Here is a 19,186-nt window from a genome sequence, read left to right as displayed (position 1 = left end):
AGTCTAATGGGAGATGCAGGACGAAATGGGTGAGGTGTAAGAAGAAACGCTCCTTAATCAAAAACTAATTTCCATCGCATGAGCTTGTCATCTCCCACCCTTAACCACCACTGAAACCCTCCTCCATACCAAATTGTGTAAGATCTTCCACTCCATTGCGTATACACACACAAAACCTTGAGCCCAAAATCAAGAAACTCATGTTTTTGTGTAACCTCCACCATTATTCTCCTCCAACCTCTTAATCACCGTGAGCACCACAACGAAACCTCAACCATGCAAAACCCCATTTCATGCAAGCAAAGACGAATCTCTAACCTACAAAACCAAAACCAACCAACAACCACCTAAGCACCGTGAATCACAAACCCTAACCCAGAACCGCAAAGGCCAAATCGCGAAACTTTCATCTCCATCTTCACACCTCAATCATGAAACCTGAAATCACAAAATAGTCACAACCATGAGACAACCCTCGATCTATATCGCCTCCTTTGTCACACCTTCCTTGCTAATCACCAACCTGTAAATCAAAACCAAAACCAGCACAAATTCAGTGTGCCTTCTTCACAGCAGCCACTCAAACCCGTTGTCACTTTTCTATGCCTCACCTGCAAAAACCAAAAAACAACAGATTAAGATGGCTCGTGAGATGGTCGAGTGAACGAACATGGTGGCATGGTTTAGGGTTTTGATTTGTGGTGGTGTGTTGTGATTAAGATGGCTTGCATGGTGGTTTGCCAAATCTAGTACGTTGTCAGCGTTAATGGGTAGTGGCGGAAGACATTCTTGTAGCTTAAATGGTTGTCTAGAGTTTGATTCTGACAGAGAAAATGAAGATGATGATGACATGTTGCCATGTGTTATACTTAAAATATCCTCATTTTGTTACAACATTTGAATTAATCACATAAACATGTCATGTCATCATTCATTTAACATCGTTCAACTAATTTAACGATAAAGTCTAATTACATTAATTTTTCACAATAGACCTAATTGACAAAAAAAAAAGTGAAATAACAATTTAAATTTTTTTTATGAAAAATAGAAACCTATTTAATGATTAAACCTAAAAGAAAAAATATTTTTATTACTATTATGATCGTGTAGTATAGTTATATAGATATTAACATTTTATAATATATTATTATTCCATTGTGAGTGTGACGCAATTTTCTATTCGCGTGCATTTATGGATGATTTGCTTTTCGGAAAGTTGAGTTCAAATTTTTGAGCAAACTTGTCTTTGTCGTGTTGTATGACATTATTAAAGGAGAATTTAAGTATCTATCTATATATGGTCTACGATAACGACTGAGTTCATTTGTGCTGACTTTAAACAAAACTAATAAAGTATTCTGCTTATTTTAACTTTTTTTACTTGAAAAAAAAAACTTATTATTTTTTAAATAAAATATTTTTAAAAAAATTATTTATACTAGTTTTAATTTTAATCTTCCTAAATCAATGTTTGTTAAAAACATTCAGTTTCTTTTTTCTTATCATAGTAACAAATAAAAAAATTGTAAATAATTTATCAAAACAAAAAATACTTCATGAATAATATTTAAATAATATAAAACTATTAAAAATATATCAAAAAATAAAAAATACATTTAAATTATTTTTAGTGCTAATCAATACAAAACTATTAAATGTATTCTGACAAGGTAATGGTGACCTTTGAAATATATGGTCTACGCAAGTTGACTGACTTATAGAAACTATACTTTTGAAACCAGTTCATCAGATAAGATTTATATTAAATATTAGATTTTATTCAATAAAAAACTGTACAAACATGTGATAATAATAATTAATTTATGGAAAATATTGTCTGATAAAGTTTAGAAATTAGAAAACAGTCACTTTCTTATACACATAAAAAGTTGAGAACAGTGACAGAGCATGTGAACATCTAAAACGTTATTAAATGTAGCATATGCTCTTCAAAATTCACACATTTCAAGTTACATTCACATGCTTTGTTTAGGCATTAGGTTAAAACATAATCCTATAAGCATTAAATTAACAATACACATTATTTTTAGGATTAAATTACTGTCACAGTATACAATCATAAAACATTGTTATAGTACTCTCTCAATTTGAAATTTGTAAATGTATTAATAATTGTAAGGTCAAGATTTAAAGACTGTTATTAATTATAATAATAGTACTTCAAAAAAATTATTATGACAGTATCATTAGATGCAATTAAAAGAGCAAAATTATTACTCTATACTATAGAACCAAAACAAATTTTAATTACATATTTCTCCTTCAATAATTTAAAATCATATGACAAAATTTCAGGTTTCAAAATAAATAAAATATCCTATACTATAATTATTTCCAATTGTTTCAATTGATAGGTGAATGATTATACCTTCACACTTTAAATTATTTCACTTAGTTCAGTTAGTTTGTCTATGTTCTTTCAATATCTTGTCGAATTCTTTCTAGCATAGTCTAAATCTAAGTAGATAGATATATGTTAAAAGCAATACAATGTTCAAGTTAGTTTTTAGTTATATTAATTAATTATTATAGTTAAATCTTAAATGTCTAATAAATTTCATCACCTATCTTCTTACTTTACCTTTGTATTTATAAGTTTTGAAATTGATTTTTGATTAAGATTGGTCCAATCACGGCCAAATGTCATCTAAGTATATTTTTACCTTGTTAATCGAATTATGAAATCTTTAATGTGCAAAATATTGAACGGTTACCAAGTCGATTATCATTTTTCAAGATTTTTAGAGTTAATCTTCTATGTAGTTAATTAACTGAGTGACATAGACCGATCAGTCTATAAAACACAATGATAATATCTATATGTATATAATAAAAGAAACTATTAATTATTATATATAAATATGATTGTATAGTTTGAAAGATATAATGACATACGAATAGTATTAGTGATTAAAACAATATTATCTTTATAATCACGAATCTTTGAAATTATAGTTTCTAAAATAATTAAATGATTAATGAAAGTATTTATAGGAATATTATTAGAAAAGGGAAATAAAATAATAACATATATTAATTGTGTTAAATTTTTTATTTGTTACTACTTTAGTTGTTAAAAATAACTCGAGATGTTTTTTTAATTAATTTTTATGTTTAATCAGAAAGGTTAATTTTGCACCTCTTTAATAAAAAAAAAAAACAGAGAGTAAAATTTGACTGAAAATCGTTCTCGGCAAATTTAATTTCTTAAAAACGTTACATTTTAAGAAGTAAATAAATCGTGAAGAACATATATTTCCAAAAAAAAAAAGTGATGTTCTTGGCAAACTAAAACTTTTCCTTTTTAACAAATTTTCTTACAGTATTCGCTTATTTTTATGGTTATCATGCCATTTTTTTTATCATTTTAATTTGTATACATTTGCTGTTACATGAGGAGCATGTTCTCATTAGAAAATTCAGACAAAAATAAGTCAAAAGAAATTAAGTTAAAAATAATTTCCATGTAATTTAAGTTTTTTTACTTAACAGAAAAAAAAAACATAATCTCTTAAAAAAAAGAAAAAAAAAAGTGTAAAACAAAAGTAACCAGAAAAGACTGAATACAAATTATTGCGAAAGTTATGGCATTTTAATTTCCAAAAATCGTGCGTAATCACACTTAAGAAAGAGATCTAAATAAATATTATTTTAAAGTAATGAGTTTTTATTCACTTAAATAAATTTTAAGTGGCTTATAAACATTACAGTTTTTAATTAAATTTTTATTAAAAAAATTGTTTCATAAAATATTTAATTTTTTATATTGTGGCAAAGATTAATTAAGATTTTAAAATATTTATTTTTATTATTTTTAATTTCGTAATGTGATATTTGAAATTGTAAAATTAAACTATTGTGGTAAAAATTAAATTAAAAAGTTTTAAATACTTAATTAAAACAAGTTTTTTTTTATATAAAATTTAATTAAAACTATCTAAATTTAAAATGGACTACAATTTTGATTAAATCCGTTTATATTTTGTAATGTTTGAATGTAGTTTTTTATATGACAAAAATGTTAACTTTAACGTTAAAGACACTTAAAATTGCTTTGTCTTTATTGCCATTTAACGTGTGTTAAGGCATGTAAAAGGGGGTATTTATCTAAATAATGAAAAAGTAGTATTTTATTTTATCTGACTTTGTCAAACACAGACTGCAAGTCAGAGCTAATATGAAGATGAGTTGTTGAAGAGTGCAAAATAAGTTATTGTTTTAGATTAAGCATGTAAATCGCTCATCAAATTCCATATATTTTATTAATTTTGAATTTATAAAATTAATTTAATGCATTTGAGAAACGGTTTGAGTTTATATTTTAGATTTTCTATACCAATCTAATCTTGTAATTTTGAAACAAATAAATATTTAAATTAGTTTCAAAATATTAGTAAGATGACTGGAAATAAACCAAAATATACATATTATTTATTGTAATGTAGGATGGTTTGATAAGTTTAGAACAAGTCTTATTAGTGAATCACTCGGTTGGATAATAAACTAAGTGTTCAGTTTTAAGTGATATTTAAGATTGATGATTAATTTAAATTAAAATACAATCATTATCAAGTTGCAATTAGATCTACATTAATACGAAATTTATTCCAAAATCTATAAATTCAAGTTTTAAATAGGAATGGACAAATGGAATTGAATTGTACTTATTACTAAAATTTATATTGAATTAAAAACTAATTTGTTTAAACTGAAATGAACTGTTTTTTGTTTTATCTGAACTGAACTATACTAAATTATACTAAATTACAGTATAAACTGAACTGAACTACTAATTATACTAATTTTAAACTAAATTACTAGTTTTTAAACTAAATAGTATAATATACATGTTCTTTTTAATTAAAATTTATTTTAATATTTATTTTATTTTATTCATAAGTATCTTACAAATTAATTTTTTAATTATTTGATATTATTATTTTCTATTTTATCTATATATTTTTTATTATTATATGGTACGGAATAATTTACGAATTTTTAATTTTAACAAAATACATGTGGTTAAATTTTGATAATTTCTTTGCATTATTAATGAATGATCTTTTATGTCTCCGTGTTTTTTTCTTTTTCGATATATGCATGTTTTAGATATATAACTTTTAAATGAATTAAAAATAAATAAAAACAAATTATTCGTTTATTTAGTTAGAAACTTTATTTTAAAGTTTTGATTATTTTTAAAATGTTCACTTTTTAATAAATTATTTATTTTCATAATAAATTACACTCTTAAAAATTGTAATAATAAAATATTAAAATAGACTGAATAGATTCATGTAAATTTTCACTTACCTTTAATAACATATTTTTATGTCACACCCCGTTTAATACCTTCTTTAGTGGAGTACATTTGTCGACCGTCCGATTCTTTTCTGGTGAGTGGGAGACAAACTCTGTCAAACTTTTAATTCCCTTCCTTCGTGATCCGTGTAGCAGCAGCAGAGCAGTAAACCCCAGAAAGTGGAAGTCAGGTGTCACACTGGGAGTTGGCCGACCGTTCAGAATGGAGACAGTATTTAAGGTAAGAATGAAACCTGACGCCACTTTTTCCATGCAATCTTCTTCTTCTTCCTCAAACTCAACTTTCTGAAATCTCAAATTCTCCTCCTTCTCTCTAAACCTCCCTACCTTCTCTCTAAAACTCTAACCCATCTACTGTTCCGATCACCGTTCAGATCACACCTGAAGACTTCTGGTGGTCTCCTCTTTCACTTGAACCGTCCGGTTTTGGGTTACATCTAACCTTGGGAAACTTAGAAGAATAGTTCCTACCAACCTACTTTCAAAGTCTTAGCTGGAATTAGAGGTAAGGGAAGCTTATAAAGTTTAATTATAATTTCTCTGTATGGTTTGAATGTAGGCCTGATTTAATGTATGTTTGATTTCTTATGATTGAAATATGGTATGTTGTTGTATGAGTTGTATGATAAGTATAAAACTATGAATTTTGCACTGATATGAGTATGTATGAAACTTAGAGAAAATATGAAACTGAGATCGAAGGTCATTAGGACCGTTCGGTCCTCCCTTTTCCGTTCGGTCTATTGGGACTGATCGGCCTAGTGTGATTACTAAATTTAGTTGGTTTCCTTTAATTGTTTTATTGATAGCTACTTAAGAATGCTGGTCATAAACCAAGCGTTCGACCTTCCAAGTGTTCGGCCTTAGGCTGACACTTAAATTATAAAACTTGTAAATCTGATATTCTTCCTTTTGAAACCGTCCGGTTACTTAATGACTGAATGGTCTAGTGAGACTCTAATTATTGAAACGTCCAGTTTACTTGACTAAAGTCCTTTTACTCCTTTAAAAAGTTTTTTCTTTCTCAATTCGTCCGGTCTGATAAGTGTTTGGTCATAGACCAACCTTCGACCATTATTAGTGCCTATTTTATGATACTCTTGCCAAACCGTTCGGATGACTATCACTTATAGTCAATCCTTGAGTTATGGTCTCATTCTTTGCCAAACCATCCTATCAACCATTTGACATTCTTCTGTTATTCAGTCTCACCTTTGATATGACCGTCTGGTCACTTAATTGAATTCTTGATACTCAGTTTCCCATTTCGATTAAACCGTTCGGTCACTATTATTTAGAATTCAGTCTTGGATATTTGGTACTTTTCTCAACACCCTAACAGCTTGGAAGTAATAACGAACCTTGATTGAATTTGGCTAAGTAAGGGAATTCCAATGGAGGAATGTCTCATGAATTGGTGATGATTGGTAAAGTATGAACGTGGGAATGACTCAGGTGTCGTTCTGATCCTGATATTCCGTGAGGACGCTTTCTCAGGTAGAGAAAGGTCACTCATGTGTGGGAATGGCAGGAGGTCCGCGGTTATATGAATAGATAACCGTTTGAGGACTAACCTCGGGTGGCAGCTGATAAGGAAAGGCAGTTACTACACCACACTGGGTGCTAGGGACGACCGAGCTACATGTTCATACCGTCCGGACAATGTCATAGTGGTCGGTCATGATTTGAGGTCTGTAGCATGCATGTATAGAAATTGTATGCTTGCATGATTGATTGATTCGTATCGTATGTTTACTTGTATGATGAAATGATAAATTAAATTTACATAAGCTTACCCTTATCTGTTGTGTCTTTGTCTATGTTGACGTTCGGTTATTTTCTTCGTGGCCGTGATCATCCTTTTGGATGTGAGCAGAGGTTACCTTGGAAGCTACCCTGGAAGACACTCTGGAGGATGCCGTGCAGGCCGAGTTCCCCGTGGAGGCCGTGCCTGAGAGTTTTGTAGGACCGTCCGGTCCTTAGGATAGTTTCTCTTATTCTAGTTCTGTTGATGTTGGCCGTGAGGTCAATGAACTGTATTCCAGACCGTTCGGTCTATTTTGTAAACGTTGTATTTTATATTACTGATTGTACAGTTTTAAACTTCAAGTATATTTCATACCTCTCTACTTATTCATCATTGTTCTCACTTATTATTCATGTTAACTCCTGAAAATGAAGTGTAACTTCTGTTATATATTTATTGGGATGTTACATCATATTTAATAATATTTTAAAAAATATAATATATTTAAAATATTATTTTTTTATATAATCTTTTTTCTTTTTATAATTTCTGTTACTTAATCATTTAATAAAATTAAATTTTTAGAAAATATATTTTACTTTTATTACTTAAAATAATATTATTTAAAAAGTAATATATGTTTATTGATTAAAAAAATATAAAAATTTGTGATAAAATAATTGTCTGAAAAAATTAATTATTAATTTTTTATGTGAACAATTTCTTTTATTAATATTTTATTATTAAATAGCATTTTCTTGACAAGACGAAATAGTTGAACATGAAAGAAGATGTAAGAGTATATACAATTATTAACTGAACTGAAACTCTTATAAACTGAACCATAAAACAATATCTTTTAGTAAGAATGGACCAATTTTTTAATATAATATAGTACAATTAACTATAATAAGTTATTTTTGCCCAGCCCTAATTTTAGGTATAGTGATAGATTGGTTATATTTAGTACGTATTTATTATTAAGATTATGAAATTTTTGGTGATTTTATTTTTAAAGTACCTTCTATATATATAATTTCTCATAAGAATCAAACTGAGTGAAAAACCATGAGAAGTGCAAAGAGTTAGAAGAACAAAATTTGAAAGACTATAAACTTTGATCCCACAGATCAAAACATCATCACATGTCAATATTAAAAAAACAGAAAAACTTGTATATAAATAAAAGAATTTTGATAGTCTTTTTACATATGAAAAAAAAAAAAAAAAAAACTTGAGACCTACCGTGTAATACACTTACTTTGAAAGAACAATTTAGATATTTACTAAGAAACCCACAAATCCGTCTGAAAATGATGGTATGTACAAAGAAATATTTTGGACCCAGCAATTAAATAACATTAAAATTAATGATACCAAATGTGATAAACTATAAGGACATTGTCCCAATAAAAGTGACTAAATAAAAGGAAATTTGACTATGTGAAGAGTTAGTATGAAAAGGTGTAAAAGGGTGACGCGAAAATGCTGACTTTTTGGTGGATTTTAAGCTCGACATTTTGTTCATATATTAGATATGACAACTTTTAGTTAGTGCTTATATTTGTATAAATCCAAAACTAAAATTACTATATTAAAGTGTAGTCTGTCTTTTTCTCTATTTAGTACGACATTCTTCATGTCACATAAATAGAAACGAAATTAGATATTTTAAAAAAAAATAAAAAATTGACGTGTTACGTTCACAAAATAAAATAAAAAAAAGTACTTTTATTTAATTATTTAATTCATCCGAAGGACTAATATAAACTTTATATCATATTTATGGATATTAAAAATCGGCTACAAGTTGAATGATATACATTTTTAAAAAAGTCAAAAAGATATTTAATGTTGACAATTACATTTCAAATACTTCTTTTCACGGAACATATTCTTAGAGTTTTAAGTTATTAAAAAGCTAATAATTGCTACGAAGAATATAGAAGTATTTATTTATTTATTTTTATTAAGTCAACAATATTATATAATTACTTTTATCTTTAACAGTTTTCAAAAGCTACATGCTTTTGTTATTTACTTTTTTTTTTCTCTGTTTGTCCAAGCCAAAATCAGGCAATACAAGTTATAAACAAAAATAGGAAATTATTTTTAAATGGATTTCTTTTTATAGAAAAATATGATATTATACGTTTTTTTTCTAAATTTAACAAAGCTTCATAGAGTAGTCAACCTTCCAATCTTTTGGTTGTAGGGTTTCAATTGTCATAACTTGTTAGTTCGATGCTAATTTTTCAACCTTCTACCACTTAGTTGTGCTGTGTTTTTCATGATGTTGAAGCTTTTGTTTGTAGTTGAAATTAGAACATGGAGATTTATCTTATTGGTTACCACGATCTGGCCCATGCTCATAGTGGAATAATATTATCTGAACAATTTTTTATTTATGTTATTTTGATAAATAAGATAATGTTTTTTAATAAGTAAGATATGCATTAGCAATTGATTACAATTATTTAATTTTAAAAAGTTAAAGATGAAATTTGTAATTAAAATCTCACACATTCACGAAATTAATATAAAAAAAAAACACACACACGTTATCTTTGTATATCTTAAATTTATATAGAAATTACTTTGAAGATATAAATTATATCAATGATAAAAAGGTTGAAGATGAAATTTGAAGGTATGATATCATTAACCTTATTAAAATTTAAATATAAATTTAAGTTGCACATAGAATAAATATAAAAAAAAATTAAAAATCTTATAAAAAATAACACATAAATTTATGGTTTATTTTGAGTCAAGGATAATATAAAATCTTTTATGAAAATTTGGCTCATATTTTATAACACTCAAAATATAAATTCAAAAACTTTAAGAAGTCAAAGTCAATCCTTAAAATATATACATAAATATGAACTTAAAAACTTTAAGTCAGTGAATTCTTAAAATGTATATATAAACTTTAAGTCAAGGTGAATCCTTAAAATGTATACATATGTATATAGAATAAATTTAAAGACTAATATAATCACTTAATATAACATATGTATATAGAATAAATTTAAAGACTAATATAATCACTTAATATTTCATAACATTATTTTTTATTAGTATTAGGTTTTGTGAATAAAATTAATTTTTCTATAACTTTTATCTTATTTAATTGTTAAGATTATTTTGCTTTTGCATTATTTTGAATTTTAGTTTTTTTATCCAAGTTTAACATGATGAAGCATGATTGAACAAAAAATAATGATTTATTAATAAATACCCATGCGAGGACATTAAAACCGTATCCAAGGTTGTAAAACATGAAGAAATGATTCACATGTAGAGTTATGTTGCTTTATATTGTGTCCAAATGACAAAAAATATCAAGAGGCACTAGGCTAAATTGTCGAATGAGCTGACGGTTCATAAGAAAAAATTGATCATTTAAATCTGTAATATTCGAGTTAGTGGACAAAAATATAGCTCATCGAGCTAGTTACAAGTAAGAGAGTATAAATTTTTAGTTCTCATTAGAAAAGAATGAAGTCATTGAGTAAGTTTTTCAATCCCAATACATGAAAATGGATATTTAATTGTGTTTTTGCGAGAGTTTTAAGCATTCCTCATTTTTACATGAATAGAATCACTTAAAATACTTGAAAGAAATTCTTGAAAATTGTTTGGAGTATTGTAAAGCTCTCCCTCTCATCCTTAAAGTTTCTCTTTCACGATAATTTCTCAAGAGTTGAAAACGAAACTGAAAATTGAAGGTAAAAATACAAAAGAAAAACACGATTAAAGCTTAATTCTTTATTCTTTATTGTTTCAATATTTTATCTATTTATTCAATTTGTAAACGTTATTAAATTCATCTAATTTTATTTATTAAGATTAAACATAAAACACTAAATGTGTCACGATCAGTACTATGCAAAAAATTCACAATCATTTGTCAAAATTACAATCACACTGACACCATCACTACTATGCAATAACGCAAATTCAATACTAAAAAAAAATTCATAATCATCACTAATGCATAAGAATAAAAAAAATAAGCTATGTTATCACTGTACAATTCATTAACAATCAAATATATATCCATCTGCAAACACAAATAACCAAAACCTTCACAATGTCATGGATCAAACTTCACCAAACTATTTTTATTTATTTCTTAAACCTTAATCATAATTAAGATAACGAGCAATATATTATTGTGATTATATATTTATGAAATGTTTAAATTTTTAATAAAGCAAAATAATATTTTGTATTACTATTACTTTACTTTTTAATTTGAAATTAAAATTAAATTTTATTAACATATACATTATAATGTATTATTTAATTTATATTTTTTTCATGTTATATAATATATAGACTGTTATGCTTAGTTGTAAAATTTAAAGAATTATATAAAAATAGTAGTAATTTGAGCAAGTCAATTCCTTATTAGATACAATTATATTTAATTAAAGGAAATAATATACCTTAAACCTAACAAATAACATCAATAACATTATCGAACCATAAATGATATTATTAATTTTAAATTATTGAATTAAATTAATAATGCATTTTGCTAAAATAAATAAGGGGTAAATATGTTTTTCGTCCCTCAACTATTGGTCGTTTTTGTGTTTAGTCCCTCTTTCAAAGTATAGTACAATTTAGTCCTTCAACTTTAGAAAACTCTGGTATTAGTCCTTTTTATCAAATTTTTTTAACTTTATTTGCTGTTTCAAACGCGTTTCTCAGTTAACATTGAAGCAAAAATGTGTCAAAATGGGTAAACAATCCAAATGCTATAATGTAACGTGCTTGAAACAGCAAATAAAGTTTAAAAAATTTAGTAAAAAAGACTAAAACCATAGTTTTCTAAAGTTAAAGGACTAAATTGTACTATACTTTGAAAGAGGGACTAAACACAAAAACGGTCAATAGTTGAGGGACTAAAAACATATTTAATCCAATAAATAATGATAGATTCAAATAATTAATTATTTTTACTTAATTTAAATTTATCATAATTTTGTATACACTTTATTATAACTTTAAAAATTCATTTGTTTCTTGAATAAATTAATAAAAAATCCAAAAAACTAATGGGTTTAACCCAGATTATTATAATTTTCAGAATTGATAGAATTAGTAACAAATCCAAACAATTAATGCGTTTTATTCCAAATATATTTATTTAAATTTTAAAAAGTCAACTGTTCTTGAATGCATTAATACCAAATAAAAAAATTAACGTATTTTACTATAAACATATTTAGAATATAATATAAGGGCAATGCTAACAACTGTGCATCGGTTAAGATATAATTAATTATATTCGATTTCATATATTTATGTTAAAATCTAAAATAATTAATTTCACTAATTAAAATAGTATAAATTATATAATGTAATTTTTTAAGATAAAATTACTTTTTTAGTCTTTTATGTCTACAGTCATTTTTTGAATACAAAATAAACACTTTGAAATTTCTAAGAACTCTACCAAAAAGTAAGCAAAAATAATTTATTAATCACAACTGTATGATATTTATGGTTATTTTTATCATCTAAATAAAGTAAAACTGTATTAATAATTATTAAGATCAAAATTAATTTAATATCATAATTAATTATAATCTTTATAAAATTTAATATTTATTAATTATTCTTAATCAGTGTAATAGTTTGCTAACATTTTAATAATTCATATGTTACTTGAATGAATTTACAACCAATCCAAATATTTAGTGCATTTTATACAATTTAATTTAGTACAATACTAAGCAATTTAACTGCATAAGTGAGTGTGTAGAGATATGCCTAAATCAGGATTCAATTCAGTCTCAATGTAGTTTTAATTTTACAAATAATTTAATTATATATTTAATCTTTCATTTTTATTTTAAATTAAGAAATCTTAGAATGTTGGTGAATATATTATTCAGTTACTAAATAATATTGTTTAGTTTTATACTTTAAGAAAAAAAGACTGATACCTAATATAGTAATGAGAAAATTTTTGGAATGAATTGGCCCTATTCTTTTCTGTCACTGTAAGAGGAGTAACAAATTCAATTAATACTGTTAAAGTAATTAATTTATACCTTTGGTATTGCTAAAATAATTAATTATACTTTTAATACTGTCAAAATAATTAATTTATACTTTTAATTCTTATCAAAACAAAAACATAAAATATGCATACAATATTTAAAAATTAAATACATTTTTTCTTAAACTATTTTCAAATATTATATTTCATTTTTAAATGAAATTATCTATCTTTTTTTCCTATATTTTATAAAATTTATTTTGCTAATTTACATAAGATTTTTTAGTTAGTATATTTTAATAAAGTGTACCAATTTTTGTTAAAAAAAATCTCTATTAAAAAAGCATATTTTAAATTAATATTTTAATAATTTTAAAATCTAATTTAAAATAAGAAAAAAAAAGTAGTTATTTATCATATAAAAGAGTGCAGTAGTTATGATCTTTTATTTTATTTTTTATTTTAAAAAACACATTTTATTTTATTTTTTATTTTAAAAAATGATAAATAATTATTTTTCTTTTTTATTTTAAATTAAATTTTAAAATTATTAAAATATATTTGAATATAAAATATGTTTTTTTTAATAGAGATTTTTTTACCTAAAACTTATTATACTCTATTAAAATATATCAACTAAAAAGACTTTATATAAATTAATAAACCTCATATATATATATATATATATATATATATATATATTTTGTAAAAAAATTAAATGTTGATTGTGATTGATATTTTTTTGGTTAAAGATATTATTAGTAAATTTTTACACACACTTTATATCTGTCATTTTATTTTTGAATTTTTAATTTTTTAATAAATATAAAAATTAATTTTTTAATGACTAAAATATAGGTTGTCAATGAAAAAGGTATAGAAAAGTAATCTTTTTTCTGTTACAAATCAAAAGATTGAAACTGTTATTAGAATGACTGTTCACGAAGTCAAAATACACTATTTACTGCGAACAGATGTGTAAAAAAAAATAAAAATTAGATGTCAAAAACAAGATCTGTTAAGATAACCTTAAAAGTTGTGATTCTGTTTCTTCATTAGGTTTAACAGATTTTATTGTTGTAGTTGATGACGATCTTATGTCAATCACGAATAAGCACCGCTATTCGAGCCAGACACATTTTCATTGTAACTGTTTGCTTCAGTTCCCACCTCCTATAAAATCAAACCGACAATGAGACTCTTCTCGTGTTTGAAGGAGGATCTAAGAAAAGAAGAGAGGGAGAAGAGAGAGAAAAGAGGATTTCCTGAACCAGATCCTCTGCAATGGCTGACAACAAAAACCACTCCGAAGTAGCCATACCTGGTAACATTTCAATGTCTAAACAAACCTTACATACTTTTGCCATACGTTTCCATGTACATGCCATAACATACAACCCATGCTGTTACTAGGATGCTTTAATTTTGAGCATGAAATTGCATAATCACAACAACAACAACAAAATTACATATTTAAATATTATAAAAAGCTACATTATTTTCAATGGTTTTATCTGTTCTGACAACATTGTTTGGTAGCAAACAAACAGTGCTGTGTAGCGCGTTGCACTGTGTTGGGATCTTTCCACGGGCCGCCAGTCATGAGGGTTTTTCAAAAAGATTGTAAAGTTAAATGAGACAGTAATTATTTAGCAAAAACATTCTCGTGAATGTAACCAAAAGTGGAGAAGCGTTTTAAAATTCTTATTATCTGTTGCTCTTTTGTTTGTTTCTATGTTTTTGTGTCTGGTTTTGTTTTTCATAATGAAGGTGAATGTTGTTTAATGTCTCCTTCCAGATGAAGGCGAAGAGGTTGATGACTCTCCGATTGAGCAGGTGAGGTTGACGGTTCCAATTACCGACGACCCTACGCAGCCTGTGCTGACATTCAGGACATGGACTTTGGGAATAGCTTCGTGCGTTGTCCTCGCATTCATCAACCAATTCTTTGGCTACAGAACCACCCCTCTTTACGTTTCTTCTGTGTCAGCACAGATTATTTCTCTCCCACTTGGCAAATTCATGGCCAGAACACTTCCGACCAAAGCTTATGTTTTTCCTTTCACCAAGTGGTCGTTCTCTTTGAACCCTGGCCCATTCACTTTAAAGGAGCATGCACTCATCACCATCTTTGCCAGTGCTGGATCTAGTGGTGTTTATGCCATCAACATTATCACTATTGTCAAGGCTTTCTACCACAGGAGCATCCACCCAATTGCTGCTTTCCTGCTCGCGTTATCCACCCAGGTGAACAGTGATTATTAATTCATTAGGTTGTTGAAAGTAACAATTTTTTCTTGAAAAAAGATAGTGCTTGGGTGGTGGGTGGAAGGAATAGAGAGAGAAATTGTTCAGTTGGATAAATTATCTGATTGGAGATGAGGGGAAGAACATAGAGAAAGAGGGGTGAGAATCAAGCAAAGGAATCTGATAATTTTTTATACTTTTAAGGCAACTAACCTAAACAAAGCATATTCAGATTTGGTTAGGCCACTAATCTGTGTCCTTAAATTTTTAGATGCTTGGTTATGGATGGGCTGGCATTTTCAGAAAATTCCTCGTTGATTCCCCGTACATGTGGTGGCCATCAAACCTTGTCCAGGTGTCTTTATTCAGGTATTTTATTATGCATATTTGTTTTTTAATGGATATATGAAGGAAAGATGTTTTTTTTATTATATTAAAGCTATAGTTAAGCACTAACATTTACTGAGAAATTATTTTGTAAACTATAGAGAAAAGTATCTTCTTATGGTGTTGTGGAGGAGTTATGAATTTGTTGAATTGCAGGGCATTCCATGAAAAGGAGAAAAGGCCTAAAGGAGGAAACACAAGGCTGCAATTCTTTTTGCTGGTGTTTGTGTCAAGTTTTGCTTATTACATCATTCCTGGGTATTTATTCCCAGGAATAGCAACAATCTCGTGGGTTTGCTTAGTGTGGAAAAAGTCCATCCTTGCTCAACAAATTGGTTCGGGTCTTGGTGGGCTTGGCATTGGTTCATTTGGCTTTGACTGGAACACAGTGGCTGGGTTTTTGGGGACCCCTTTGGCTACACCTGGCTTTGCCATCATCAACACACTGGTTGGATTTGTGCTCTTTATGTACGTTCTGATTCCAATTTCATATTGGAACAACGTATATGATGCCAAGAAGTTCCCCATCATCAGTTCTAACACCTTTGATTTCACTGGAAAAAAATATAATGTCACTCGGATTCTCAATGATAAAACTTTTGACATCGATATGGACAGTTATAACAATTACAGCAAGCTCTATCTTAGTATCACGTTTGCATTCGATTATGGATTGAGCTTTGCCTCTCTCACTGCCACCATTTCGCATGTTGTTCTCTTCCATGGAAAGTAAGTTGTTTTCAGTTTGAAATTTCAGACAAAGCTTAAATATTTAATATACCAATACCACTATCAGTGTTGTTCTCCTATTAGAATTACAGTTTTACTTGGATAAATTGTTTAAAGTCATCTAACTTTTGTGGTGATCTGTGTTTGGAAGAACGATTGTCAAGATGTGGAAGAGGACAACTTCTGCACTAAAAGAAAAAACATTCGGAGATGTGCATACAAGAATTATGAAGAAAAACTATGAACAAGTACCTGAGTGGTGGTTTGTGAGCATTTTGGTTCTAATGGTAGTTGTGGCTCTGATAACTTGTGAAGGCTTTCACAAGCAACTTCAGTTGCCATGGTGGGGAGTTCTGATGTCTCTTGGTATTGCTTTGGTTTTCACTTTGCCAGTTGGAGTAATTCAAGCAACAACAAACATGGTAACGTCATTTTTACAGTTTTTACAGTTTTTACAGTTTCCCGTAGCTTCAAAGTTTTGTCTTTCTCACGAAAGATTGTAACTTGTTTTGCAGCAAGCAGGGTTGAACGTGATCACAGAGCTGATAATCGGGTTCATTTACCCCGGAAAGCCACTTGCCAATGTAGCCTTCAAGACATACGGCTACATCAGCATGTCACAGGCACTCGGATTCCTTGGTGACTTCAAACTAGGCCACTATATGAAAATCCCTCCAAAATCTATGTTCATCGTGCAGTTGGTGGGTACGGTGGTTGCTTCATCCGTGTACTTTGGAACAGCATGGTGGCTTCTGACGACTGTTCCAAACATCTGTGATATATCAGTACTGCCAGAAAATAGTCCATGGCAGTGCCCTGGTGACGATGTGTTTTACAATGCTTCGATCATATGGGGAGTGGTGGGTCCAAAGAGAATGTTTACCAAGGATGGAATTTACCCTGGAATGAATTGGTTTTTCCTCATCGGTGCACTTGCTCCTGTTCCGGTGTGGTTCTTTGCTCGGAAATACCCAAACAAGAGGTGGATTGAACTCATCAACATGCCCCTCATCATTATGGGTGCCGGAGCTATTCCTCCGGCGAGAACTGTCAACTACATAACCTGGGGAGCTGTCGGAATCTTCTTCAATTTTTATATTTACAATAAGTTCAAGTCATGGTGGGCTCGCCATACTTACATTCTCTCAGCTGCATTGGATGCTGGGCTTGCTTTCATGGGAGTGGTTCTCTACTTTGCCCTCCAAAGTTACGACATTTTAGGTCCAACCTGGTGGGGTGCCGAAGCTGACCACTGCCCTTTGGCCAGATGTCCCACAGCTCCAGGCATAGTTGCTCATGGATGCCCTACTCTCTGACACCCATCCATCCTTCCTTCTTCATCTTCTTAAGTTTATAGAAACTGTCTTTTATTTCTTCCTTGTTTTCTACCTTCTTCCATTGTACAAACCCATTCCAATACCAACTTGAACAAGCTGTACAGATTGTTTATATTTGCTGCACAATAATATTTGTATTCCTAGACTACTATGCTTGAATTCCATCCTTCTATTTATGCAATCAAACTTGTTCAAACATCTTTGCTTCCAGTTCATTCTTCCTCCTCTTTGCCTCTCTTACCCACAAATTTACTTCCTACTTGCATCGCACACAACCATATGTTTATATGATTTCAGTCCAAAAATCTCATTATAACAGTCTAAGGTGATCGCTAAAACGAACATGGGATTCTTATTTAGATGAATCTATTTATGAAATATTTTAATTTATAACTCACATTTAAATTATTTATAACAATAAATATTATTAATCCATTTAATTAATTTTTCATCCAATGTTTATTCATTATATTGAAGTTTATCGTGATTTTTGGTTTTTCTAAAATAGTTCTTTTCATGCATTTTTTTTTTGTTTTTAATTAAATTGGTTTTAAGATTTGAATGGTCGTGATACTGGCAACGACAAAAAGCAAGCTAGTAGTAACAATGACAAAAAGGCTTATGTTCTCCCTCCATTAAAAAAAAAGGAGTTTGAGACAATGGAAAGATTTAAAAAAAAATACACACAGATTTTTGTATCATAAATTTATATATTTTTAATTAAATTTTTGTAAAATATTTATTTTATTTAATATTTTTCATGTATTTTGCGTTTTTTGTTTTAAAAAAATGTCGATTAGCGTACGAGGGACGTAATAAGTAAGGAAAACAAAAGAACTTGTTTGCTACTGTTCATAAACTATGAGAAGTATTTTAAAAACAAAAATAGGTAAAAATCCAATAATTAAATTCCATTTTATCAAAACAAGTTTTATTTTCCATTTCTATCTCTCAAATATATTAAAATAACATCATTAAAATCAATTATCCATTTTAAAATTTACAGAAAATATATATATATATATATATATATATATATATTTATTTATTTAAATTTTTTTATTCTTGAGAGAGATACCAAAACAAGTTATATTTCAAAGAGTAAGAAAAATCAAAGTGCATATTACTACTTGATTATTTTCTACATCCAACACAACTTAATTTTCCAATCCATTAAGATGATATCATTATAATTAATTACTATATTCAAAATATCATTAACTTAATTTTGTTAGAATTTTATCCTTAAAAATTATAAAGAGATTTAACCGAAAAGGTATATTTTAATCTTAACTTCTTAAACAATTTGAAACTAGTAGACGTATTAGAACATTTTTAAACTCATTTATAAATAAAAAGTGAAAACAGACA

The 19,186-nt window shown here is 28.0% G+C and overlaps 1 protein-coding gene across 2 annotated transcripts; it reads left to right on the top strand.

Annotated features, from left to right (window-relative positions):
• The first annotated feature begins 14,250 nt into the window (after positions 1-14,250).
• On the top strand, positions 14,251-18,013 carry LOC106762999 (oligopeptide transporter 1). 2 transcript variants are annotated; one of them, XM_014647148.2, is made up of 6 exons: positions 14,251-14,439; positions 14,914-15,362; positions 15,634-15,731; positions 15,906-16,478; positions 16,630-16,900; positions 16,994-18,013. In XM_014647148.2, exons 1-6 carry the CDS (start codon positions 14,400-14,402, stop codon positions 17,792-17,794), a joined length of 2,232 nt encoding a protein of 743 aa, XP_014502634.1. In that variant the 5' UTR covers positions 14,251-14,399; the 3' UTR covers positions 17,795-18,013. The 2 variants fall into 2 exon arrangements, with proteins under 2 accessions (XP_014502634.1, XP_022637504.1); XM_022781783.1 differs by lacking the exon at positions 14,251-14,439 and adding an exon at positions 14,523-14,787.
• Positions 18,014-19,186: the final 1,173 nt, after the last annotated feature.

The sequence above is a fragment of the Vigna radiata genome, chromosome 6, assembly GCF_000741045.1.
Source record: "Vigna radiata var. radiata cultivar VC1973A chromosome 6, Vradiata_ver6, whole genome shotgun sequence".
NCBI classification, from domain to species: Eukaryota; Viridiplantae; Streptophyta; class Magnoliopsida; order Fabales; family Fabaceae; genus Vigna; species Vigna radiata.
Note: the sequence above shows the minus strand (reverse complement) of the source record. Positions and strands in the feature narration are given on the sequence as shown.

Coding starts and splice junctions, on each gene's coding strand:
- LOC106762999 (XM_014647148.2), top strand. CDS start 14,400: ATGGCTGACAACAAAAACCACTCCGAAGTAGCCATACCTG. Junction 15,363..15,633: donor TGCTCGCGTTATCCACCCAG/GTGAACAGTGAT, acceptor TTAAATTTTTAG/ATGCTTGGTTATGGATGGGC. Junction 16,479..16,629: donor GTTGTTCTCTTCCATGGAAA/GTAAGTTGTTTT, acceptor TGTGTTTGGAAG/AACGATTGTCAAGATGTGGA.